At 46.0% G+C, this 27,338-nt stretch overlaps 1 protein-coding gene across 1 annotated transcript in view; it reads left to right on the top strand.

Moving 5' to 3' along the window:
• NUGGC (nuclear GTPase, germinal center associated) overlaps positions 1 to 25,724 on the top strand; it is a 36,534-nt gene extending 10,810 nt beyond the window's left edge. The window contains exons 5-16 of the mRNA XM_059695271.1: positions 77 to 252; positions 1,957 to 1,975; positions 2,257 to 2,346; positions 5,482 to 5,587; positions 6,818 to 6,951; positions 11,407 to 11,571; positions 14,547 to 14,704; positions 16,404 to 16,542; positions 17,772 to 17,880; positions 19,080 to 19,216; positions 21,796 to 21,886; positions 25,443 to 25,724. Of these exons, the coding sequence (XP_059551254.1) occupies positions 77 to 252; positions 1,957 to 1,975; positions 2,257 to 2,346; positions 5,482 to 5,587; positions 6,818 to 6,951; positions 11,407 to 11,571; positions 14,547 to 14,704; positions 16,404 to 16,542; positions 17,772 to 17,880; positions 19,080 to 19,216; positions 21,796 to 21,886; positions 25,443 to 25,582 (1,464 nt within the window). The 3' untranslated portion in view covers positions 25,583 to 25,724. The remainder of the gene's footprint in view (positions 1 to 76; positions 253 to 1,956; positions 1,976 to 2,256; positions 2,347 to 5,481; positions 5,588 to 6,817; positions 6,952 to 11,406; positions 11,572 to 14,546; positions 14,705 to 16,403; positions 16,543 to 17,771; positions 17,881 to 19,079; positions 19,217 to 21,795; positions 21,887 to 25,442) is intronic.
• The last annotated feature ends 1,614 nt before the right edge of the window (positions 25,725 to 27,338 follow it).

Genomic DNA, 27,338 nt, shown 5'->3' with positions numbered 1-27,338 from the left:
ACACATTCAGGAATCACGTCCTCTACAACCGTTACACCATTTATGTTCTTAATCATATTGTGGTCATGCTTCACAGACCATTGATAAATGCTCAGTGATCTGGGTGATCAGTGACATTGAGAGGGTGTCTGGAGGGAGAGCCCATGAAGACCTTCTGAATGAGAGCATCAAAGCCTGCCAGCGGGGTTTCTGCAGGGACGTTGCCCTGGTGGTCACCAAGACCGACAAACTCCACCTGCCAGAATACCTAAGGTACCATGCTGGACTTGCTGGGAGGTGGGCTTTCCTCCATGGGTCCTGACCACAGGGATGACGGAGCTTTGACTTTAGGATGTGGTGGGCATTTTGTACTCAGGGAAGTGACTGTTGGAGATGCAAGAGAAGTCTAGGGGACTTGCTGGGACGTCAGGACCCTTGAGTGGACTGGCTCAGGAATCTGAACCATGGTGGCCCTTCTTCCAGAGTAGCTGCTCAACACCCAACAGGCTATTCTCTCCATAGTTCTGGGGTGCCCCTCGCGAGTGTGGTGTGATGGTCCTGCCTGGGCCCCAGAGATGGAATATGGAGATGCTGCCACAGCTAGTAGGCACTTTCTAGAATATTCTCTGGCATGGTGCAGCACTGAAGTGTCAGATTCTGTTTTCAGATTTGTCTACTCCTGAGAGTTTAAAAACCCATTTGGAACAAAGTTCTCAAAGTTTTAGAACTTTGGCCAAAAATAAAAGCATTCTTACATATTATATTCCAACAACAACAATGAAAGATAAGTATTTAGAGCAGGGGTGGGCAAACTTTTTGACTCGAGGGCCACAATGGGTTCTTAAACTGGACCGGAGGGCCGGAACAAAAGCATGGATGGAGTGTTTGTGTGAACTAATATAAATTCAAAGTAAACATCATTACATAAAAGGGTACGGTCTTTTTTTTTTTTTTTAGTTTTATTCATTTCAAACGGGCCGGATCCAGCCCGCGGGCCATAGTTTGCCCACGGCTGATTTAGAGTTTAGTACATGTTGATTTATGTTGATTTCCATGTAGATCTCTGCCTCCCCGCCCCCCCCCCCCCCCCAACACACAGCTAGGGAGACTATAACTTGTCTTCCACGTTGGGACACTTTGAAAGTGAAAGGGGTATATTAGCTATTACAAAGGGTCAGCAGGTATAAAGCAGTACACATTGGGCTGTGCTGGGTATGTGGACATACGGTCCAGGGATATAACTTTGTTGATGCTTCTCTGCTCGAACAAAAGCTTCCTTACCTGTCACCTCCTCCATTTCACCCACACCCTCTGTAACTTGAGTTTGGTGTCTCCAGGAATTTAAGCATAGAAAACTTCCTCAGTGAAGAAACAGGTCAAGGCTTCTCCACCTAGCTTCTGGCTCTCATGGTCTAGGTTGGAATTTCAGTTTCATTTTCCTCCCCTCCCCCGCCCCGCAGATTTCATCCACCTCAACCCCTACCACAGAACAATATATAAAGCTAACCCTTGCCATTGCCAACTCTAAAACTAAACCTAAATCAATCTCATTGATTAAATGTTTTTTTTAACACAGGGATGGGGGCCCTGAATTCAGAGATGCATATTGCCTTGTCACCAAGGTCACTGTCTAAAAAGTGGGTTAAAGTTTAGAGGAGAGGGACAAGCAAAGTACTGTGGGGAGAGAGAGAGAGAGAGAGAGAGAGAGAGAGAGAGAGAGAGAGAGAGGCATTTTGATTGGGTCAGGGGGGTGAGTCACAGAAAATTCCACCGATGACAAAACATTGAGAAATAAAGACACTTTTTTTTTTCAAATGGACACTGGTAGTGGATCAGAAGAGAGAGCACTTGGGCTGAAGAAAGAGCTTAGGCAAAGGCATAGTCATGACAGTATCTGCTGCTTTGGGGGAAAGTCAAAAGACTGCTGTGACACATAATGAGTTAAGTAATGGTTACAATTTTCTAATTTCATTTCAGGGAAAGGAAAGTGGGAAATGTAAGTATGAACCAGTTATTTTTATTTTTAATTTTTAAAGCTCTACTAAGATATAATTGATATACCCCAAAATTGCACACATTTAATGTAAATATCTTGGACATATGCATGGACTAGTTATTTTTAAATAATACTTTTGGTGATTAATATTATATAATTTAAATACATGCACATTTGTCTGGGCCAAATGAAGATCTGCTAATAAAACATGCATCTTGCACGTCATCGCTCTTGATAATTGTGTATTCTTTGCCATGCTTCTGTTTCCCTTCACAATCTAGCAAGCTATTCAAAGTCAGCGAGAAGCTGTTTTAGAAAGAAATGAAATGATAAAACTACAAAGGAATAGAATTCTCAAGGAAAAACTAAAGGTGAGTTAATGGATTTCCCTACATATTTTTCTGCGTTTCAACCACTCAGATGTTGAGAAACAAATGTCTACTTGGTCTTGGGCAGTAGCAAGGACCAAAGTTTTGGCGTAGACAGTTTGGACTTAACTTAGTTCTATTAATTGATAACTTTGTGACCTTAGGCAAATTACTACGCCTCTCTGAACCTCCATTTTCTCATTTGGAAAATGGAAATAACAATATCTACCTCTTATGATTGTTGGAAGCATTGAATGAGCATACGGTCTGCTGAGAAATACGTGCAGGTAAAAGTAGGGATCACCATACAGTGAAGGTGTGCTTGGCTAGAGCAATGCATGGGGCGTGTGGGAATACATTAGGAGAATGCTCAATCACGTTGGCAGTCAGGGAGGTGGTGTTGGGTAGAGGTTCAGGGAAAACGCTCAGCCTTGTGAGCTGAATTTTAAAGAACCAGTATCTTCAGTAACGGGAAGAAGTAGGAGAAAGAGCGTTTGAGATGGAGGGAAGAACATGATTGCAAAAGCCTGTTCTGTACGGTAAACTCAATGTAAGTAGTTTCAAAGAGCTCAGCAAAAAGTATATGCATGGGTGTTGGGGGGTAAGGCCTGAGCTCTATCTTTCAGGCTTGTGTAATTGTCTGTGGGACTCTTAGTGTTTTCTTAAATTATTTTTATTGTCTGTCACTGAAATAAGTACTAGTACACACATAAAACTCCTTACTATCAAGTCTTATACAACTATAAAACTGAAACCAATTTTCAGATAAAATATAAACAAAACAACAATATCTGAGTTAGTATAATGTGATAGATGATATGGTTTTGCTGAAATGAAATCTTCAGTGCTGGGTTTAATAGTAAAAACATATGGCCTATGTCCACTTCGATATTTAACTGCTTTCTGTATTTCGACTTCAATTACATCCATACAGAAAATGTCTGAAGCGCAATGTGGAATTGAAAATTTCAAAGCTCTTGTTTCTAATTCAGAATAATCAGACCTCATACTTAAGCCAATGCCTTCTAACAAGTCATTCTTGAATGCTGGTTTTAACGAGGCAATAATTCAGTAAAGCTGTTCTTATTCTCTTTAATCGTTTTTGTGACATTAAAAAATATGCACTTTATGAGTACCTAATTGTATTGTTTCTGGAAATAGAAACATAAAATGTTTCAATACACATTTAAAAACTATATTTATTGCTCATGTATGTGGCAAATTGGTGTGTATGCAAAATAGGGGGTGGTCTCAATACATCAGCCTGCGGGGTGACTATGGTTCTGACGATTACAGTACAAGTTCTTTTGAGGTCTGAACACCTACCCTACTGATAGCTAGGTGATGCCATCATTCTCCAACCACTTTATTTCCATTTGAATTATTGTGAATTACCTGTACTTCATGTTTTCATTTGGAGCAAATTTAATTTTAATTATAGAAAATATGAGACAGAGGTTGACCATAAAGGAGTCATTCACATAGATGTCCATGCTTATTTTTTTATTATAAAAACTAAGAAAAAATATTGTAAGAAAAATTACAGAGACCCTGGAGAGTACATTTATAGAGAACAGTTTGGAAATACAGTTGTCCTTGAACATGTGGGAGTTAGGGGTACCGACCTCCTGTGTAGTCAAATAATATGTGTATAACCACAGTTAGCCCTCTGCATACACAGATTCCCAAAGTGAGGAGACCCTTAAAAATGTGGGTTTGAATTGAGGTCAATTGAAAAAAAAATCCAAGTATAAGCAGACCCGCAAAGTTCAAACCCACGTTCTTCAAGGTTCAACTGTACTATGCGTTGTAGAAAGACTGTTTTCTCAGCAATATGGTGAATGGAAGGGTGGGGAGAGGGTTGTATGAAGATTGGATGTAGACAGACCATTTGTGAGGGTTAGTTAAGAGTCTGAAATAGGCAGTCACTACAGGAATAGAGGAGATATATTCAAGAGATATTAGGGAGGTCAATCCACAGGTGTTTGGCAAGTAAGAGAGAGCCGGGTTTTGACTCTCTCAGGCATGCTACTGGAACTGGTTATTATACAGCATGTTGCTTTTGCTTGAGCACACCTGTAAAGAAAACCTACTCTTCTCCTGGGTGTCTCTCCTTTACTGTCACACAACTACTGCTCGAGTGGGCGGGGCTCCTGTAAGCCTCGCCCGCAGCTCTAGCACAACCTTGACTCCATGGGCCGACAGCTTGCCAGAGATGTGGATTCTCCCCTCTGCCAGGGGACGACTTACTCAGCTCTTTCCTATCTTTGCCTCAAAAAGATTGACAACTCTCTACTCTTTTCTACCACCCCCAGATAACCATACACACATTCTTTATGGGTTTTCTCTTTTGGGTGAGATAAATGAAAGATTATGGAACAACATTTATACATAATTCTAGTATGATTTGTCTGTGATGATGTTTTTCTCATCGTAAAAATTTTTCTCACCGGATTCTTAATTTCTTGACATTTACGAAATTTGCTTAAGCATTATTTCATACACGTACGTAAATGTGTGTGATAACTCACTAACCGCCCAGCTCAAAAACTTGCACTTTTATAGAACCTTTTTCCAGTTTTGTATTGTGATGAGAAGTATTTAGCAATCAGCTCTATTTTTAAAAGGGGGTGGGGTGATTTGTAATGTTTGCCGATTCCCATGGTGTAAATACTCCCACCATTGCTAGTTTCAACCTATCAGTGTGATGCCGCTGAAGGCAGAGCTGGGGAGAGCTGTGTATGTACAGTTGGCTCTCAGAGCTGGTACAAGCTGCCTCCAGCACATCACTGCCTTTTCCAGGGTTGTGCTTCTTTTTCCAAAAAGAATCCTGGCACTTTCCCCTCTCTGAACATTTAAACATACTTTTGAATTATTTTCTCTCTGCATTTCCTTTTAGAATTACCATTTCAGCTCCCAAGACAATAGTTTCTGTGCAGCCATTTCTGAACAACTTCTGACCTTGTGAGGTGTAGACAGATAGGAACACCTGACACAGAATGCTGTCTGCTCCTTATGGGGCTCTCATGGAACCGAAAGTGAATGAGCTAAAATCTGCTGAAGGCTCTCATGAGGCCTGCCTTGTCTTCTTTGCCATGAATGAGTTATTCTGTCCCTTCTCTGCCTCTCTTACTTCAGAGAAAATTGCCGGCTGACTCCAAGGTTCTGGAAGCTTCCAATCTGGTGTACACTGTCAGCGCCCAGGAGTACTGGTGGCAGGCTCTCCTCACTGAAGAGGAAACTGGTAATTAAAACAAAAACAAAAACAAAAATGCACACAAAAAACCACTCAATCGCTAAAATTCTCAAGATTAAGTTTGGTGCTCTGAATTTCCCACCCTAGAACTATTGGTGCCATACTTCCAGCTTACCAGTTTCTGTGCCTATTAGCGAATATGTTTGTTTTCACTGCTTTGTGATGGTGCCTTGAGACCACAATTCCCCTCTCCTCCAAATCTTACCCCAAGTTGGTAAAGGTCAGTGATCCGGTTAGTATTTGGCTTGAGATTCTTCATGCGCCCACCTATGGGTCTTAGAAAATTGCCTGAGTATCTTTTGTATGTTTCGTCTGTGGGCGGGAAAAGTAGAAGATATGGCCCCTTTTTTCATACAACTTAAAATCTAGGAGCTACCACGCCTGGATTTTGCAAAAATCGAAGTGAAAACAAGGCTTAGCTCAGTAGTGCTGTGAGTACAGTAAAAGTTCAGAGAACCTGGGGATCTGTGTGACTGGAATTCTCAGTGAAAATGGCGAGGAGGCAGGATCTGAGCTTGACACTGATCTGAGCTTACAATGGCTTAAAATGTGCATGCATGTCATTAGACATGGATGAGTTAAGGAGCAGGTGTGACATGTTCCCAGAAATTGGGGAACTGCTTGAGCAAGGATAAAAGAAATAACCAGCCAGGCACATACAAAAAGTAGTATAGGAAAATGTCCACTTAAAGGAATAATGGAGAAAACAGTAGAGTGACATCTGCCATCTTCTGACTAACAAAGGGTTAGGGCTAAGGTAAGTTTCCAATCTGGAATCCCAGTCATCAGAAGGTCTTAGCCCTTTCTACAGCAGGCGTAAACTACTTTGATATTAAAAGTTATGTGTTATAGATAGAAATATCTAGGGGGACTGAAGAGCTGAGATTCTAACATGTGAGCACTTTGGTTTCATGATTCAGGTAAGTACTCATCCAGAGGGAAGTGTCAATTTTTTTTAAACCAACTTACACTTTCCTACATAGTTTGTTTCATACTGCTACACAAAATCGATAGTCATCATTGCCGATTTACCATCATTACTGCTGATCCCAGACCTGGGAAGAATGTCCTCAGAAAGGCTGATTAGGGGCTCCCAGCCCACATAGGACCTCAACAGTAGTTAACTCAGACTGCCACCCAGATCTGTCCATTTTGATGAACTCTAGTTACTGTGAACTCTGGCCTTATAAAATTGTTTGTGCTGCCTGTGAATCCCAGAAATCCCCAAGTTAAGAGAATATATCAGGAGAAGGCTCTTGGAGAAGAAGAGGAGGATGGTGACCAAGTACGTTACGGAAGCCTTTGGCCTGCTGCTCCTCACAGACAGTTTCAACTGCACGGAAAACCTGCCGGTACGGATGCCACTTGGGCTGTCATCTCAGCCTCCCGCCCTGGGCAGAACATTCCCTTTTGCAAAGTTAGGAAATTATGACATTATTTTTCTTTCCATATCAAAGGAAGATACTGAGCTCAGAGAATCTGAAGAGGAGAAAAGGATAATGAGAGGGTTAAAATGATAACATTTGAGTAAAAAAAGAAAGAGCATTTTTCCCTAGGACAAAAGGACTAAGAGGAAAAAGTAAAAATAGCCAGTGGCTACTCTCCCCTTTCCTGAGACTTGCATAAGATGGAATGTGTTTAGCGATGGCAGGAGTGGTTTATTTACTTCTAGTGCAGTGGTTCTCAATCTTTTGGCCCTTTAAATACAGTTCCTCATGTTGTGACCCAACCATAAAATTATTTTCGTTGCTACTTCATCACTGTAACATTGCTACTGTTATGAATCGTAATGTAAATATCTGATACGCAGGATGGTCTTAGGCAACCAAAGCGGTTGAGAACCGCTGTAAATCTAGTGGAATACAGACAGGTCTTGGTTATCCTGCAGAGGCGTGGGTATGCACACAGTCCTCCAAGTTTGTATCTGTCTGTGGAGTCCCGTCATGCCCTGGTGCTGTCAGACCCTCAAACTCAGGCAGCAAATGCGTGAGAAGAAGGAAAGCAAGGGGGACTTTCAGCAAAGAGTTCAGATATTTACCTTCGCAGTTAGAATGCAGGCCTTCCCAATAACCAGTTAGAATTACTTTTCTCATAGGAATGAACAAGTTTATCTCTTTGCTGGGTATTTTGTTTTTTAGAGGGATAAGCTATAAAAGTAGAGGCGTAAGAGAGTTTGGGAGAAACAGCTGTTGCTGGAATCAAGCACCAATTGCATTTCTTCCTTGGGAAGAACTGACTTACAAAGACAGTCATATACACTTGACCCTTGAAAAACACAGGTTTAAACTACACGTGTCTCCTTAGATGTGATTTTTTTCAATAAATACATGTAGTGCTGTAAATGTATTTTCCTCATTATTTTATTAAGAACATTTTCTTTTTCCTTGCTTAATGTATTATAAGACTAATTGACTGTTTATGTTACCGGTGAGGCTTCGGGTCAACAGCAGGCCATTAGTAGTTTAGTAGAGTCAAAAGCGGATTTTCGGCTGCACAGGGGCCAGCTCCCCTAACTCCATATTGTTCAAGGGTCAACTGTTTAAAGAAAAAATTCTGACCCACAGCCTGCAGCAACCTGTTTAGGAAACCAACCTCTTATTGACAAGGAACAGCTCAGGAAGCCAGCATGCTGTCAGTTAGACCTGTAGGAAGTCAGACTACTATCTCTTGTAACAATCCAAGAAGCTCAACAATAACTTCTGTAACAATCGACCCAAAATGGCCCGACCTTAATGAATAACGACAGCTTCCCTCATCTTTATCCATGCAACCATTTTAGGACCAACTGGAGAAGGCCAAGTACACACTCTACTGAGTCACACAGGACCCCTGCTCCTGTTAGCCCACCTACAGCTTCCCAGGCCCTTGGCCTCCAATCAGGACCCACCCCAAGCCGTTCCACCACCTGCCTTTGAGTCTCTGCCAAACACAAGTGACGGCGGCTGACCGCCTGGCCATAGCAGCCTCTGATAAGTAGGCCTCCTGTGTTCCCCTCTGGTTGGTGTTTATTTCCACACTTGCTTTCGCCACCAGATTTCTACAAGTTGTCTGCCTTGCTGATATGCAGAGCAGGAAAGGGGTAGAGAAAGTGGACCCGTAGGGCTCGATGAGAGTTCAAGGTCCTGAGAATGAGGGACAGTGAGCCTGGGATGGCCCTGGGAGTTTCAAGGGGAGGCAGATAATGGAGACCTGACTTCAACGTGAAAAGTAAGCAATGCCGACTGCAGATGGTCTACGCCAGTGGTCGGCAAACTGCGGCTCACGAGCCACATGCGGCTTTCTGGCCCCTTGAGTGTGGCTCTCCCTAAGCCTTAGGAGTACCCTAATTAAGTTAATAACAATGTACCTACCTATAGAGTTTAAGTTTAAAAAATTTGGCTCTCAAAAGAAATTTCAATCGTTCTACTGTTGATACTTGGCTCTGTTGACTAATGAGTTTGCCAACCACTGGTCTATGCAGTTTTGGTCAAATGTCCACGTTTTTAAAATTCTATATACAAGTGAACTATAGGGCAAGATTCACTGTCTTTTTTTTAAAAAAAAGATCACACTTCTTATGCTTTGTTCTGGTCTAGTTCTGTGTGTGTGTGTGTATGTGTGTGTGGGTGGGGGGAGACCCTCCTGGAATCTGAGATTTTCCAATTTGACTTTTGTCCTCTGAAATACTGGGGAAAGGTTTAACCTTCTACCTTCCTGAAAAAGTTCTTCAGGGTGAAAGTTGCCTCCCTTCCCAGGATAAGATTGCTTTTGGAAGTGCTGATGGAAAACCAATCAGATGTGGTGCTGTGTGTGGTTGGTTTATTTTACAAACACACGGACCAGGCATTTTGCAATCAGACTCGCAGTGCCAGCCCCACATGCTCCTCTCTGCTGATGCGGAGGTGTGGCCCTTATAGCGGCTCAGTCCCATCCTCGCAACCAGACTCCAGGCCACAGAAAACACAGAGGAGGGGGTGGGTTGGCACTTCTGTGATAACCTTTTAGAGGGAGTTGCCAGCAGCTTTCTTCAAAATTCTTTGGCCTCAGATATTGGTCTCAGCCTTAATTTTTGATGGAAAGTTGGAAGGCAAGAGTTTTGTCAGTTCCTTTGCATTCTTAAAAATATCAAACCTAAAAATATATGTGATTGATTATTTTTTAAGATTGTGCCTCAAAACAAAAAAAGAATTAGAGTTTGGGTAGTTAGTGATTTTAAATGAACAGAGTTCTACTCATTATTTTTAAAGAGTCAATAGGAAGTTGATTATGACGTCTCAGTGTCAAATGAGTCCTGCATTTACTCAAAGTAGTTGCCAGCCCCCCTTTTTTTACTGTTCTTTTATCTTCAGCCCTTTCCTTTCTTATCATTTTCCCCCCCAACAGGGATTTGGTGAGAGTGAGACTTCCTGAGAATCCTGCCCATAGATTTTCTTTTCATGACTTCGCTCTTATTTCATTTTGATCACCAGCCACAAATTCAAAAGAATCTAGAGGACACCAGAGAAAAAAATAAAAGTATGGCTTATAGAATTCTTACCAGAGAAACCACAAAAATCCCCAAGGCATGCCTAAAGCTAAATAGTGTCCTTAAACTCTAAGGCTCATCAACTCTAAGACTCACAGAGTATGAGAGTTTGAGGCTGTTTTCAGGATCATTCAGCCCCATCTACTTATTTCAAAGATGGTGCAATCGAGATGCAGAGAAGCTAAGTCATCTGTTAAGGTCACACATCAATTCAAGAGCGATTTCTTCCATCAAGTTTGGGATAAAATCTATAAACCTACATTATCCATAGTTTTCCGTGCTACTCATTCACTCTATAAATGTTTCTGGACTGCACTCTCTGTGCCTTGCCTTGGAATAAACAAACATGAATAACGTAGTCTCTCCCTTCAGCAAGTTCCTAGTCCAGGGAAGGAGACGTGGGATGAGAGAGACGTTGCACAGCAGGAGGAATGCTGTGGCGCAGGGATGTCCGAAATTCAGGGAACGTGGGAAAGAGAGCCCCAACTCTGCCTGGGGGAGTCAGGGAAGGCATCGCATGGGAACTGACTGTTGAGCTTTGTCTGGAAGGATGAGAAGGTGGGAACAGCATGTGCAAAGGCATGAGGTCACAAAAGTAATGGCATGTTTGGCTCTGAAGGACCTTAAGTGCCAAGAGTGTGGCTTCTGCCTGCTGCACATCCCCCAAGGTTCTCACACAGGGAACAGACACTACGGTGCCCAGTTTGAACCTAAAGTCCACGGCTGTCCCTGGTGGTCCCTCCCTTTTATTACTTGAATAGATACTTTCCTCCCTGACTACACTGTATTCTCCTTTGAAGAAGGGACGGAGCCTTATTTTGGGTCCTGTAGCTTTGTTATTCAAAGTGTGGTCCAGGGCCCAGAAGATCCGCCTCCCCTGGGGGTTTTAGAAATAGAAAAGCCCTCAGACTTGAACTAATTCTCCTGGGGATTTGTTTGCACATTAAAGTTTGAGAAACACCAGCCTCCGAAACTGCTCTGTGCAAAGTCAAAGCTCATTCAATGTGTGTTGATTCAGAGGTCACTGGGAAAGTTTGTTTTAGTAACAATTGGGTTTTTATTGGGGTAGTTGCTCCCCCACATCGCCTGATGGATTGTACACCTGAGGTAAGTTGCAGGAGGCATACAGTGGTTCTGTTCTCCAGTCCCTCAAAGCTTACGGATGTTCATTCACTGGGTGATAGGGAGAAGTCAACTGTGGGTGGTTTGCTCAGGCTGAATCATGCTTAAAGGAAGCAACGTGTGAGGAGAAAGTGCCTCGATGGTGGGGGTGGTCTCATGCTCCTTATGACCCTGTCCCTAGAGCGAACACTTGCACCTGAGTGGCCTGCGGAGATTTGTGGAGGAGAAAATACAGCTGCTGGAGAAGGCCATCGAACAGTGCTTTGCCCACATCTCCCGGCCTCTGCAAGAAGGAGTCAGAAATGCCAGGACTTCCTACCGACGGATCCTCGGGGCCTGTCTGGTGGTGAGTGACCCTTTCCAGGGAAAACCTGTGGTGTCTGGTGACGTCTGCCTGATCCCCAAGGTCAGGACTTGGTAGTCACCTGCAGAGAATTGATACTCGGACCTATAGGAGTGAAAGGTATTGAAGAATAGAGAGAAGGACAGTAATACGATATAACCTCAAACAAAGGCCACATTTAGGGAGCAGAATGAAACGGAGCCAGGAGAGGGGGCAGAGAAAGATGAGTCTGAGAAGTAGTAGGAGAAGGGGAAATCGTGTAATGCTTATATTCTTATTTTTTGTACTTACTTGTAATGTAAAGCGTCAGTTCTTATTTTCTAATAAGAAAACTAAGCAGGAAAGATCACACATCGGTTGTTAAGCAAAATGTTAGATGCTCCTGAGGGAAATCGGGGTGATAAAAAGGCAATGGATTTGACCATGGAGAGTGCTCATTGGTGACTGTGATAGGCAGCCTCTGAGATGGCCTGCGGGAGCCTTACCCCGGTATTCGCGCCCTGGGGAGTCTCCCCCTCACTGATGCAGGGTGCTGCCGAAGGGACAGTGTGTGACTTCTGAGGCTCGGTCGCCAAGGGCCGCTGAGGCTTCCACGCTGGTGTCTTGGATCACTCGCTCGGAGGGAGCCAGCCTCCCTGTGCTGAAGCCAAGCAGCTGTGTGGAGAGGCCCGTGTGGAAAGGGGCCGAGGTCCCCACCCACAGCCAGCACCACCTTCCCCGCCCTGTCGTGAGCGTCCGTGGAAGCAGATTCTCTAGCCCCAGACAGGTGACCATAATCCCAGCCGACACCTGACGGAACCTCACAGAGAAGCCCTGAGACAGACTGGCTGGTGTTGGGAAAGGCCCGTAGTACATGCAGCCTTTGGACACTCACTTGGCCACATAAGAATGGCCTTGGGCCTGGAACGCTTCCTACCAGGAGATAAAGACCCTCCCAGCCTGTGCTGGGCTTCTCTGCTTGTGTGGGGATATCTTTCCATTTCGTGCTCAGTGTGCACTCCTTTGTTCTGCTTAGGGCAGGCATCAGAGGCCCTTGGGCAAGCCCCCGTTTTCTGTATTTCTGAACCGTGGGAGCGGGTGGGATCTTCTGCTGCAGCACTAAGTGGACTGCGTGCAACTCTAGCACCTGCATCGGCTGGGGAGTGGATCCGCTGGCCTTGGGGGACCCAGGTACTGCCAGAGGCTGGCTGGACCTTGTGCACACGTCCCCTCCTCTTGTTGTGAGTAAACACTGCACCACTTGAGCCTGGTGTGCATGTTGTCTGACCTCCGTGACCTTGAATCCTGCACTGGTCTCTTCTCTGGTGGCACTTATCTGCGCTTTAACCTTGGCCGCACAGCCTGGCCACCAAGCGAACTGTGAAACACCAGCCAGCCAACGCCAATCTGAATCCCTGACCCACAGAATCTGTGAGAGAGGAGAGATGTTTATTGTTGTTTTAAGCCACCAAGTTTGGGGTCATTGGTTTCATAGCAGGAGATAGGTAAGAGACAATTTGCTTGTGAAAGGAAGGAGCGTGTTCACCATTGTCAGGCGTCACCAGGTCCTCATCCCATGAATTGTCCCCTTTCATCAGCTTCTTTCTCTGTGACTATCAGCATACCCTAGGTGTTCCTGTTTGATAGCAACTTGCCTTTGTGATCAGAAGTTTGGGCAAACATAGGTTAACCTCATGTCATTATGTAACATAGTAACGTAACCCAAATGTCTCATAACAAGAGAATAGTAAAATGAACTATGATATGTCCATAGGATGTATTATGTGGTTTATTAAAATGATTTTTTTCTAAGTATGTACAATGAATTAAGGAAATGCTCATGTTGTAGTATAAATGAAAAGGGAAGACTAATAAGATAGACAGATAGTTAGATAGATAGATAGATAGATAGATAGATAGGTAGATAGATAGATGGTTAGAATGATGCCAGTTGTATCATGCTACACAGCCATTCACTTGAAAAATATTCCCTTAAAACATATATCATTGAAGAATGATCCAAAGCCCACTACTGAAATTTTGGTTAGTGCAAATGTATTATTATTATTTAAGATCCTCATCCGAGATAGGCTTTTATTGATTTTTAGAAAGAGAGGAAGAGAGCGAGAGAGAGAGAGAGAGAGAGAGAGAGAGAGAGAGAGAGAGAGAGAGAGAAACATCAATGTGGGAAAGAAACAGGGATCAGTTGCCTCCCATGCACGCCCTGACTGGGGATTGAACCCAAAACCGAGGTATGTGCCCTGACCAGGAATCAAACCCACAACCTTTTGGTATATGGGATGACCCTCCAACCAGCTGAGCTACCCGCCCAGGGCAGAGTCAATGTGTTTTTATTCTCTTTATTAAGGATCACCATCTGGCTAAAATTTATCAATGTCTCTTATAACTCTAGCTTCATGATATTTTCCCCTCTGATTTGTCAACTTATTTCTCTGGGAAAAAATATTGCAATGATACATAAATCAAATTGCATTTCATTAAATATTTAACAAAAAGTATTTAAAAAAACCAAAAACTTGGACTATACTTGCAAAAACCTGAAACAGATACTCCCAGTAGGGTCGTAGCACATTTTCATTTAATAACTGCTCATTTAACAAATATTTACCAAGCACTCCTTATGCCCTTGCCAGATGGCAAGGACATCAGGGTATTGGATGAGACACACTGTGCCTGATCTCAGCAGGCTGATGGTCCAGTAGAGAAGCCTAATGAATAAACAGACAAATGCAACACTGTATGAGAAGAGCTGTGAGCAAAGTGACTACAGGGTGCTTTGCAAACCCAGGACAGGGCACCCCACCGACTTAAGACACGACTGCTACCCTCTCTGTCTAGCTTAGTCATGAGTTAAAAGATTATGTTGCTGCTACTGTGATTCTTGGTAATAGCCGTTGGCCAAAGGCAATGCAATTCTGATCCTGTGCTTGTCTGGTTAATGCCCACTAACTCTACTAACGTGTTGTTTGTTTACCTAGAGGAGTAGAGGCAACCAAGGTTTTCACCAAACTCTGAAGGCTGTTTGCCTGAAAAACGGCATCTATGCCTCCAGGACTCTGGCAAGAATAGATCTGAATGAAGCCATCACTCAGCCCATCTACGACCAGATTGATCCTGTTTTTGGAGGCATTTTTAGGTAAAAGATCTTTTCCTCATATTCCTCTGTGAACAAACATCTGAAGAATGTTGGGCCAGAGTCTCGACTTTAAGAATTTGTACTTCGGATTTGGAAGTGAAAAGAGTCCCTTGCAACTCGAGGAGGAAAGTGTACTGTTTGGCCAAACACAAAAGCCTTCTTGGTCTGCTTTACTTCAAAAATTTCCCATGGTGACCGGGAGTGCAGATGGAGATGTTGCCTTCAGACTAATGTTATGATTCCCATTATTTTTTCAAATATCTCACGCATGCAGCAGGGGATAAACTTTCTTATGGATCCAAGCCCAGGATAGGGTATTTTGGTTGGACAGCGTGGAGTTAAGCAAACACACGGCCTCCATAAATTTCCCTGAATGCAAAAAAGAGAAGTGACTCACGGAGGACTCCGTTTGCTCCCATCCTGCATGCTCCCCAATGTGGCGTGGGAGGGGGTGTGCCTCCACGCGTCCCCTCCTTCCATTCTTCCTTGACCGCCAATCCTTCTCTCCATCCACAGAAACATCATTTCCTAAACTCCCAACCTGTCCCCAGCCTCCCGCCTTTGCCTCTAGCATTTCACCAGGTTCACCACCTGCTCGCACCATTCCACCTTTGCGTGATTCTTACTCAGTGCCCCCTTCGCCACCCCCACCTTCCTTTGAACTCTTTTGGGGTCATACTATTTCTCGTATATCCACCCCACCCCACCCCATCCCACCCAATTCCTTAGAATGGCTTTCAAGACATTCCACCTGCCTCCAATGGCCTTTCTGATCTCTCCCGAGCTGTGGCCCAGCATTGTTCCTCTGCTTTAGCCAGCTGAGAGGGAGCAACAGAAATGTACCCGGAACCATGCTAAGCATTTTGGGTGTGTTATTCCTCGCATCCTCCCAATAACCCTCTGTCTTTTTCTTTTTAATATATTTTTATCGATTTCAGAGAGAGGAAGGGTTCGGGAAGGAGAGAGAGAAACATTGATGAGAGGGAATCATTGATTGGCTGCCTCCTGCTCGCTGCACACTGGGAACTGAGCCTGCAACCCAGGCATGTGCCCTGACCAGAAATTGAACCGTGACCTCCTGGTTCATAGGTCGACTCTTAACCATTGAGCAACACTGGCTGGGTGGTTTCTGCCTTTTTACTGGTGAACAAGCTGCGATCCACCCAGCTCATAAGTTAAGAGCTAGGATTTCAAGCCGATGCCCTCTCTTCTACACCTGCTGCTTCTTATTCCTGGGATGTGCTGACGCTTCCTTCACTATCTTGTGCATATGGTGAAAAAGCCCTCCTCCTTTTCATTTTCCCTAAATCTTACCTGTCTCCTCAGGGATAGCTCAAGTCCCATCCTTTCGAGTGGAAACAGCTGGGCAATGGGAAGCCTGAGGGTTGAGATTAAACAGATCAGTGTCCAAAGCCTGACTCCGCCACTTACTAGCTGTGTGGCCTTGACCCCATCAGTAATCTCCTCTGAACCTCAGTTTTCTTATCTGTAAAATGGGCATCATTGCACTGATTTCGTAGGTTTTGTTGTCAAGGGCCTGGTGCAACATAAGGCCTGACATGTGATAGGAATGTGATACAATCCTTTCTGGTCCTCCTTCTCTTCAAATGAATAAAAGGATATCAGCTGGTTTCCTCTTTGTTTTAGCCTCACAACAGCCACTGATGCCTCTGATATATTCCGTTGCTTTCGTCTGTAGGACTGGAACGCCCACCGGTTCAGCTTTGATGCCTCACATAGATGCTTTTAAGCACTCTCTCCAGGAGAAAATGACGGAAATTGGGATAAGAAATGGCTGGAAACATGATAGCTACAAAAAAAGTTTCCTGATCCAGGAGGTAAGATCCGTAGATTGTGAAGAGAGGAATGACCTTGGGTGGTGGGTTTCTTCCCCACAGGTTCTGGGACGCTGCCTGTCTCTCCGGACTTGTTCCCCTGCAGTGTCCGGGGTCTGCGGAACTCAGCAGGAGCTGTGAGCTACACAACAGAGATGGGTGGGGGGAGAGCAGCGGTCCTGACTCAGCCATGGAGGCGGAGGACGCCAGGCCAGCTTCCTCCCCCTGCAACCGAGGGTAAACGCCGAGGTTGTACAGTAGATCCGTTTCCAGGAAGAATCTTCAAAGGCTCCTTAGATGTACAAACATTGGAATCCAGTTGTGATGCTTTCAGTAACCTTCCTATCATTTTTGCCAATATTTTGAAGTATCATCCAAAGCAGTGAAGCGTAAAGTATCATATTTTTGCAGATCGTTTTCTAGTTTTGAGTACTCAAGGCTTTTGCCTGTGGCCCATATTCTCCAAGGCTGCCTGAGTCCATCTGGGCTGCTCTCGCAAAACACTATAAACTGGGTGGCTTGCACACAGCAGAAATGCGTTTCTCACGGCTCTGGGCGCTGGAAGTCCAGGTCTAGGCGCAAGCAGACTTGGTATCTGGTTGGACCTGCTTCCTGGTGCAGAGACGGCGGTCTTCTCTCCGTACCCCCACATGGCAGAGGGGCGAGGGGGCGCTCTAGGGCATCCTCTATAGGGGAGCAATCCCAACCAGGAGGGCGCCCTCCTCATGACCTCATTTCCTCCCAAAGGGCCACCACCTACTGCCATCACATTGGCGGGTAGGATTTCAACATATGAATTGAAGAGGGGGCACAAGAGCTCAGTGGCAGGAGGTGCCATGCACACCGTATTCAGTCCATAGCACATCCCAGCCCAAATCCCATGGCAACGCTAGAGAAAGAGCCTGTTACTCCCCCACTGTCCCCCCGCAAAAGGTCCGGTTTCAGCATCTCACATGTGCCAGAGCCCAACTCTGCAAATATTTAACGGGATGTCTGTAGGTGCCAGGCACCGTGGGAAGCACGTTGGGATGTAAAGATGCTGAAGACACAGTTTCTGCCTGTGAGAGGCTCGCAGGCTAGCTGTGGGGAGGACATGGGGAGGACATAGTCCAGCTGTGGGGAGCCGCCTGTACCACAAGGCAGAGGGACATGGTGACTATGGGCAGGGATGCCTGACCTATTTCTGTTGGAGGAATTGTCACAAATGGCCTTTTGTTCATGCGGGTTCTCAGATAAGCGCCATCCTGGGGGGCCTGGAGGAACACATCCTCCGGAAGAAGAGGAGGATCTATGAGTCGCTCACCAGCTCTGTTCAGAACGACTTGAAGCCCTGCTACGAAGGTGGGGGTCCGGAGGGAGGCAGTTCTGCTCCCTCCCTCTGCTCCCTCCCTCTGTCCATACAGCATCCTTTCCCGTGGCTCCCCTCAAAGTCCCCTAAGTCCTACGTCCCCCTAACACCCTTGGTCTACAAACTAAGACCTAACAATTCAAACAATTGCAAGGTGTGGAGAGAGGTAGTTCTTGAACCATTTTTATCTGTTGCCAGTTCCCTCTGTCCTTCCTTTGCCTACACACCTTGGCTTCTCCTCTCCGTGCTACGTCGCAGCTAATCCTACATAATAAAAGGCTAATATGCAAATCGACCGAACGGCAGAACGACCGGTCACTATGAGGTGCGCTGACCACCAGGGAACAGACGCTCAATGCAGTGCACTCCCACAGGGGAGCCTTGCTCAGCCAGAAGCCAGGCTCACAGGCTGGCAAGCGCAGCGGTGGTGGCAGGAGCCTCTCCCACCTCTGAGACAGCACTAAGCCACCAGCCAGACATCCCCCGAGGGCTCCTGGACTGCAAGAGGACACAGGCTGGGCTGAAGGACAACAGTGCATAAATTTTGTGCACTGGGCCTCCAGTTAAAATATAAAACCCATCACCCAGTTCTCATTCTTATTTTTTTAAGTATTTGTAAACTTACTTGATATCTTCTCATTTTGGTGGCCCCTTATTTTCTTGGGGAGGCCAGGGGTTGGAATTTTGTAAGCTTCTGCTTAATTCACTCATTCGATTTTCTGAATGATAGCTATCTAAATATTGAGAGTGTTAATTTTTGTATCATGCTATTTTTTTAAAAAATATATTTTATTGATTTTTTACAGAGAGGAAGGGAGAGAGATAGAGAGTTAGAAACATCGATGAGAGAGAAACATCGATCAGCTGCCTCCTGCACATCTCCTACTGGGATGTGCCTGCAACCCAGGTACATGCCCTTGACCGGAATCAAACCTGGGACCTTTCAGTCCGCAGGCCGACGCTCTATCCACTGAGCCAAACCAGTTTCGGCATGTATCATGCTATTAAACTATTTCCACTGTGTAGAAAATGGTACTACCTACATAAATATATGTGTGTGCATCTATATATGTGTGTGTGTGTATATATGTGCCTGTATATATATGGTTTCTTTGCTTGTCTTTATTGCTGATGCTAATGGTTTCCGCACAAGCCCTTGCTGTGGTGTAACTGTGACTATCATTTTTGCCAGAGGCAGCCCAGATCACTGGCAAAAAAGCGTGTGAGAGGATGAAAGATGTCATCAGAAGAGGGGTGGACCGGCAGGTGGCTGAGGGCATGTTTGAAAGGGCTCAAGAAAGGATGCAGCACCAGTTTCAGCAGCTGAAGGTATTTATTCCACCCCACAGCCTGCATTCCAGTCCCTGGGGGGCTTCTGGGGGGAGGGAGGGGGAGGAAGCCAGCACAGGAGATGGGAGAAGTGGTGGTCATTTGGTCCGAAGTAGAGTCAGACGTCTTCTGCAAAGTGGGTCCAACCAAAGCTCACGGTGCCAGGAGAGGAGGCCAGCTGGCGCTGGGCATTCTCCCTTCACTGCCAGCGTGTGATGGAGTCAGTCTCCTCTCTGGGGCTGTGACTTCGGAAATGCGGCCCCTCCAGCCTTCTCCTGCATCTTTCCCTTTAGTGAGTGATCAGAACTGCAGTATCTAGATGGGATCCTAAGGCTTTCCTATGCATTAGCCTGCTTCATCCCCAGCAAGTCTGTGAGGTGGGCACAGTCGGTCCTCCATATCCGCAGGTGTCACCTTCCACACGGATTGAAAATAGTCGGAAAAAAGTCCCAAAAAGTTCCAAAAAGCAAAACTTGAATTCACCAAGCATTACACCCAATCCGGGTGAATGAGTGATGTGCGGATGTGCCCTGCTGTCACCTACATGCAAACACTACACCATTTCATAGGAGGGACTCGAGCATCCTCAGATTTTGGTGTCTGTGATGGGGTCCTGGAATCAATTCCCTGTGATACTGAGGGATGACTGCACTATTATTGTTCCCATTTTGTGGATAAGAAAACTGAGGCAGGGAGGTGTAACACAGGCCACATAGCTAGAAAGTTTCAGACGTAGGATTTGGGAGCAGGGAACCAGGCTCCAGCATCTCCAACAATAGCTTAATCTCAACACAGATTTTTTTTTTAAATGAGGGAAGTGTCTTATCTACATAAAACATCAATAAATAAATGTCAATCAGCCACTTACAGTGCCCAGCATCGATTTAGGTTTGCTTCTGTCTATCTTGGAAGTCAGTTCCTGGCAGTTTCCTCAAACCTAAGTGCTGCTGTCAAGCCCACTTGGACCATCTCGTCTCAGTTCTAGGTCTCAGCCTGCCACCCCCTCCGCAAGTCATATAAAATCTTTGTTTCAGTCCAAGCCACTGTTGGCCCCTGGCCATGTGAGTTTCCACAGTCTCCTGCCTTTACAGACTCCAGGCTTCGCTGACCCTCTCCTAACCTCCTGAGCAGCCTGGCTAGTTCCTCTATGGGTCCATCTCTGGACCAACCGACTTCCTAAAACATCTCCAACCTGCTTCTGCCCCCACCCCACTGCAGTTCTGGAAAGTACACTTACCCACACTGCAAAACACGAACTTTCTCTTGGAAGAGGCTAAGGGGTTTCTGGTTTACCAGTAGCAATTTACTTTCTGTCATTTAACATATTATCACAGTCTGCAAGCATATGCAGAAATTGGTCAGACTCTACAACGTCCAGTCCTCACAGGGTATATAGAAATCGGCCCTTCAGGTGCCCAAGAAAACAATTCCACTAAAGAAAAAAATTAGTACATTGATCATATAAAAATGTATCTTAGCCCTAACCGGTTTGGCTCATGGATAGAGCATCGGCCTGCGAACTCAAGGGTCCCAGGTTCGATTCCGGTCAAGGGCATGTACCTTGGTTGTGGGCACATACCCAGGAGGGAGTGTGCAGGAGGCAGCTGATCGATGTTTCTCTCTCATCGATGTTTCTAACTTTCTATCCCTCTCCCTTCCTCTCTGTAAAAAATCAATATAATACATTTTTTTAAAAAAGTATCTTCAATGAGGTTAAGTATAGGAAGTTGAAATAGGGCAAGACCACAGAGCATCCCCATTCCCTGACCTTACGGACAAGGGAGCTGACACCCAAGTTACTAGCTAAGGCTCAGAGCTGGAGCTGAGGCTGGAGCTTGGGGTTTTAGGCCTGGTATGTTGAAGAGAAAAGCATAAGACTTGGAATCAGAAGATCCAGGTTCAAAACTAGGCTTCGTCAGACTAGAGGAGAGAATCGGGTATTTTTCAAAGGGAGGCAAGAGCTGGTTGGAAGAGAGAACATGGTTTTAGATGACAGAAGGAGTGGGAGGAGCAAAGAAGATATTTGTCCAAAAGTTGGGAAGAAAAATCAGGATTGCCAGCTGGTGTCTCGCACAAAGCGGGTACTCAATAAACACGCATCCCGTGACTAAATGCGTGATAGGACGGTGGACAGTGAGCGCACGTTCCCTCTTTCCCGTCGCTTCGGGTGCTGTGATCTCTCCCGTACTTCCATGCAGCCTTGTTAGGTCCCGATTCGGTCCGTCAGCACCAGACGGAGGGACAACCCCTCGCAAAGGCTAGAAAGGAGGTGCTCATTTGTAAGTTCTAATACCACATTTAAACCCATTGCAACATTCAATAAACATGAAATACGATCCTAAAAAAAAAAAAAAGAAAGAAAGGAGGTGCTGAGACAGGTGGGACCCCACAGAGATGTTGCCCTGATGACTCCCGAGCCATTCTGTGCGCTCTAAGGTGGCCCGCCTTGGACCTGACTTTGACTTGGGCAGCCCCAGTCTGCACACTCAGATTGGGGAGTTGGGTGGGGCCCCTTTCCTAAGATTCCCTTTCCAGTGGGCTGTGCCATCCTAACAGAAGGACCATCCTTTCTTGTGCAGCATGGAATCACGGAGAAGGTGAAGGGCAGTATCGCCACCATGCTGACCCTTGCTTCATCCCAGGGGGATGGTCTCTACAAGGAGCTTGCAGGTAAATACATAAAATCTTTGCATAAAGGGTGATGATCTTGCAGACACCCCCCTGCCCCCTGCATGTGTGGTGGCTCTTTCTTGGATTTAAATAAATTAAGTTAGGAAGAAATTCCAGGGGACGGAACAGAGATAATGAAGACAACTATGACTGCCCCACCCTTTGCTGGAACCCCACTGAGACCCAGCACGGTCCTTGGGCTTCGTGCTCAACATCTCATCGAACCCTCACATCAGCCCTCAGAGGCAGACGTTATTGCTCCATTTCGCAGATGCAGGAACAGAGACGCAGATGAGACAAGGTGCCCCAGGATCCATAGCCGGCAAGTGGCACATTCAAATCCGTAACTTATGATATCAGAATGGGAAGTACCTATCAGCAGAGCACTGGTTATGGCAGCGGTTCTCAACCTTCCTAATGCCGCAACCCTTTAGTACAGTTGCTCATGTCGCGGTGACCCCCAATTTTATTGTTACAAATTGAACATCATGAAAGCATAGTGATGAATCACAAAAACAATATGTAATTATATATGTGTTTCCCGATGGTCTTAGGCGACCCCTGTGAAAGGGTCGTTCGACCCCCAAAGGGGTCACGACCCACAGGTTGAGAACCGCTGGGTTATGGTAACTTGGTACACAACCAGCAGAGGGCTGTGCAATTGTCACAAAGAATTAAGTAGCCTGATGTACAGTAGCCACATGAAACGATCTCAAAAATATATTGTAAATGCAAAGTAAGAAAAATGTGTGTAGTGTGTTGCCATTTGTGAGAGAGAAAAAGGCAACACCTGTGTACCTGCATAAAAATCTCCACGGGATACACAAGAAACTGGCCGCACTGGTTACCTCTAAGGAAAGGAACTGGGGGGCAGGGAGGGTGGGAGATTTACTTTGCCATCTGTCTATGTTGTGCCTTTCACACTTGAAACCATGTGCACGGGTGCCTGCTGGAAAGACAGGACATCGGGTGCCATTGATGTGTGTCACTGAGCGTGTCAGGGGGAGAGTGGCCAGAGCTATTTCCAAAGTAAAAGCCACAACCGCTACTGCTTAACACCTGTCCTGCTCACTCCGAATGCTCTCTCAGTGCCGGGGTCCTGCCCCAGCAGGTCCAGGGGTCCCCAAAGGTGTGGACGGAGTCGGCGAAGAAGGAATGACACGGAGACAGTGTTCAGTTGATCAGCAGCCTAGCCAGGATCTCCAGCCAAGTTCTGGTCTCGATCTCCAGAGAGGTTCTGCTCAGGTTCTCCAGTCAGGTTCAGTCACCAGGTTCTAGTCAGGCTCTCCTGCCAATCTCCACAGTCAGGTTCAGTCCAGGATCCCCTGTCATGCTCTCTCGCCAGGCTCCGCCTCCAGGCTCCGAGGCCAGTCCCTGTCCAGGATCCTCCGGCATGCTCTCTCCAGCGAAGTTCTTCTGTCTCTAGAGAACGTTCTGTGTAGGTTCTGTGCCTAGGCTCTGTCTCTCTTGGTCCTGTCTTCCAAGCCCTGTGTCCTAAGTTCTGTGTTCTGAGTTCTGTCTGTTTTTGTCTTGTTGCATCTGTATTTATACCAGTTGATTCTAATCCTGTCAATTTCTATTACAAAGGTTAGGGCGTTTCTTATCTCCATTCCAGGGAGTAAAGATTATGTAGCTTAAGCATGATTGTTCGTAGTTAAATTGATTAACTACCCGCCTGGCACTTAGTTAAGGAGTTTCATCCCCTCCCTAACTTCAGGGGAAAATCCCTACCTGGGGATTCAACCTTTCTCGGAGAGGTGACCTTGGTTAAAACACAGCACCAAGAAGGTGAGCAAACATATTAAGAACCGTATGCTATATATGCCAGGTCCCTTGAAACAGCAAGGATGGACCGGCTCCCGGCATCTCAGGAAGGAGACACCGCACCCTCACCATGTGGTTTATTGAACTCTCTCATGACCCTCTGTCCAGGCCTTCACAAAAACCTGTTCTAAGGTTACAGTCATCCAACTGTGCCTTTTTAAAAAATATCCTCACCCAAGGATATGTTTTTCTTATTGATGAGAGAGAGAGAGACAGAGAGAGAGAGAGAGAAAGAGAGAGACAGAGAGAGAGAGAGAAAGAGAGAGAAGGAAAATGATGGGAGAAACATCGATCAGTTGCCTCCTGTACACACCCCGACCAGGGATCGAACCTGCAACCTAGGCATATGCCCTGGCCAGGAACCGAACCCACAACCTTTTGGTGTACAGGACGATGCTCCAACCAACTCAGCCACCCAGCTGGGGCCAACTGTGCCTTCGTTAAAGAACTCCTACTCACCAAAGTTCTTCAGCTGCCCAGGCCTCACACACTGAAATGTTCCGAGTTTGACATAAATTGCTCCTGTCGTAATTTAAGACCATGTCCTTTCCTTGACCATCAGCAGCAAATATACCCCATGCAGGGAGCGCTGTGGCAGCTGCCCAAGAGCTCTGAACGCCCTGCTCGGAATGCTGCCTGGCTGGTCAGACTGGGCAGTGTGCTTCGCTCCACAGTAACTACCATCTCCACCGCGGCGCTGGGCCGTGTCCTAGTGTCGAGAATGTAGCCGTGAGCAGTGCAGACAAAAATCTCTGCTGACAGAGCTTACAGCCCGGGGGCGGATGAGGGGGGTGGAGGAGAAGGCAGGCAATAAGCCAAACTATAAACAAGATAGGGGGCCACAGGGTGACAGTGCCCTGGAGAGAAATAAAGCAGGGGATACCCTCTTGCTCAGAGAGGCCGGCCTTTTGTTCCAGTCGGGCCTTCCCGTGATCAGATGAGGCGGGCAACCTGCGTTCCGCAAGGCCTACCAGTTTCAATGCACATTTCATCCAAAAACACACTCACAGAAACACCACATCATGCTTGACCACAGACACGGGCACCACAGCCTAGACAAGTTCACGGCACAGGAGAGCCAATCCACTTAGCATGGGGACGGCTGCAGGCGAGGCCGGGAGGAGAGGGGGGACCGGGAAGGGCTTCGGGGAGTTTAGTATACGGTGGGCACGGCACCTCCTGCCGCTGAGCTCTTGTGAGGCCCCAGACCAGTGATGGTGAACCTTTTGAGCTCGGCATGTCAGCATTTTGAAAAGCCCTAACTTAACTCTGGTGCCGTGTCACATGTAGAAATGTTTTGATATTTGTAACCATAGTAAAAAAAAGACTTATATTTTTGATATTTATTTTATATATTTTAATGCCATTTAACAGAGAAAAATCAACCAAAAAAAATGAGTTCGCGTGTCACCTCTGACACGCGTGTCATAGGTTCGCCATCACTGCCCTAGACCCAGGGCCAGCCCAGGCCTGTTTCCCGGGTAGGATTTGTTATTTGACAGTGGCCCCTATGCTGAGATGAGCCTGACGGTAGGAGCAAGAACGCTGGGTTTGGTCAGGTTATCGGTAAAAACAAACCTATTGGACGATCTGATCTTCGAGCTTTAACCCAGACCCTCACATGCTGGGACCAGTGACTCAGGTCACAACATGGTTCCCAGGGGATCTGTTTGCCGGGGACCTTTGTGAACAGGACGCTAACTGCCGCTATGTGCCTTCTGCTCCTCCGCAGACGTCAAAAGTGAGTACAAGGAGATGGAAAAGCTGCACAGGAGCCTGCGGGAGGTTGCCGAGAACGCAGTGCTGCGGAGAGGCATGCAAGACTTCCTCCTGAGAATGTCCCCCAGCAAAGCTGGCCCCCCCAGAACATAAATTTAATTCTTGGCACCAAGTGGACGAGAGACAACCCTGGAGCCAAATAATGAGAATTACTTCTGTTTTGTAAAATCTAATAAAAACCATCTCCCAACTGTTTAGGCTTTAAATACACTATAAAACTCAACAGATTGTTACTGGTGGCAGAAGTGGATGACTGAGCAACCTCATTTCATTTTGATTCCATAGCCATTGCATGGATAGAGCAGTTCATTCATCAAGAGGACACGACAATCCTAGTTATGCTACTAATAAAAAAAGAAGTTTCACAAAATTCACAAAGCAAAAGCTGATAGAACCGAAAGGAGAAATAGCCAATTCCATATTTATACTTGGAAACTTCCACACCCCTTCTCGATAATGGATAGGACAAGTAGAGAAACTCAGAAAGGGCCTAGAAGACTGGAACAACATGCCAGCCAACTTTATAAACTAATATTGATAGCACGCTCTGCAGAGCATCAGCGTACAAATCCATCTCTAGTGTACTTGGAACATTACCGAGGCAGACCATATCCTGAGCCACAAAACAAGTCTTCATAATCGTACAAGTGCTGAAATCGTACAGCGTCTATTCTCTGACCACCATGAAATTAAATTAGAAATCAATAACAGAAAGAAATCTGGAAAATCTCCAAATAGTTGGAAAGTAAGCAACACACTCCTACATAACCCAGAGGCCAAATGAGGGCTGAGGACTACCATCCTGTTGGGTTCATGGCTTTCTCCTCTAAGTCTTTGTTTTGCTCAAATGAAATTACCCTGTTGCTATCAGGAGCCGTGGCCCTTAACTCCAGCCAAAGCAGAGAAGGTTCCTAAGAGCTGGCGCTGGCAGGGGGGCTGTTTGTTAACTGCCTGAAGAATGCAACCCAGAGTGGTCTGTCAGGGTGGGGTGGGCCCCAATGCTGCAGAGCAGAACAAATGGGGAAGGAGCTGGGGTACAGTCTGAGCCCTGGTAAGAGGCACAGGCTGACGCTAACATGGATTCAGGAGAGCAGGGCGGACTGAGGCCAGAAGGGAAGGAGATGCTGGAACACCCAGGGCAGAATCAAGGGGCACATGGGAGGCTTTTCAGGAGGTTAACGTCGTGAGCAAGAGTCTTGTGCAGTGTTCCCATGGACTCCAACACGGCTTCTACTCACAACAGACCCATCTTCCGGGAAAGTGAGGACTGGCTAGAGTTAGGCAGGGAACTCCATCAGAGACTGGGTTCAGGTGAATCCCTCCACAGTTACTGACAATCGCCATAAATGGTGGCTCTAATCCATTAAAACTATTACATTTTAGCCAATTAGCTCTACTTCAGAAAGCAGATAAATGATCATTTTAGCTGGCACACCGCCCAACTTGCAAAAATAAAACCTTGTGTGTCTCAGAGGGAAGGGGGAGTTGGGTAGGTGGGTGGGAAGAAATTAACCAAAGAACTCGTATGCATATATGCATAGCCCATGGACACAGAGAGTAGGGTGGTGAAGGCCAGGGGCGGAGATGGGCTAGAAGAGGTCAATGGGGGGAGAAAGGGGACATATGTAATACTTCCAACAATAAAGATTAAAAACACACACACTTGAGTGTGTTAATGACAAAAGGGAATGTGTTGTCTGCGAAGCACTGCTTTACCTGCCGCCACCGGATAAATGAGGCGTCATTATCAAAATACAGCGACATCAGCATCACCACGTCACAGGGACGATTGAGAAGAGACCGCTCACTTTCTCTGGAAGCATTATCCCACTCGCAGTCGATGCAACCC

The sequence above is a fragment of the Myotis daubentonii genome, chromosome 5, assembly GCF_963259705.1.
Source record: "Myotis daubentonii chromosome 5, mMyoDau2.1, whole genome shotgun sequence".
In the NCBI taxonomy this organism is placed as follows: domain Eukaryota; kingdom Metazoa; phylum Chordata; class Mammalia; order Chiroptera; family Vespertilionidae; genus Myotis; species Myotis daubentonii.
The sequence above is the reverse complement of the archived record's forward strand: the minus strand, read 5'-3'. Positions and strand labels throughout refer to the sequence as shown.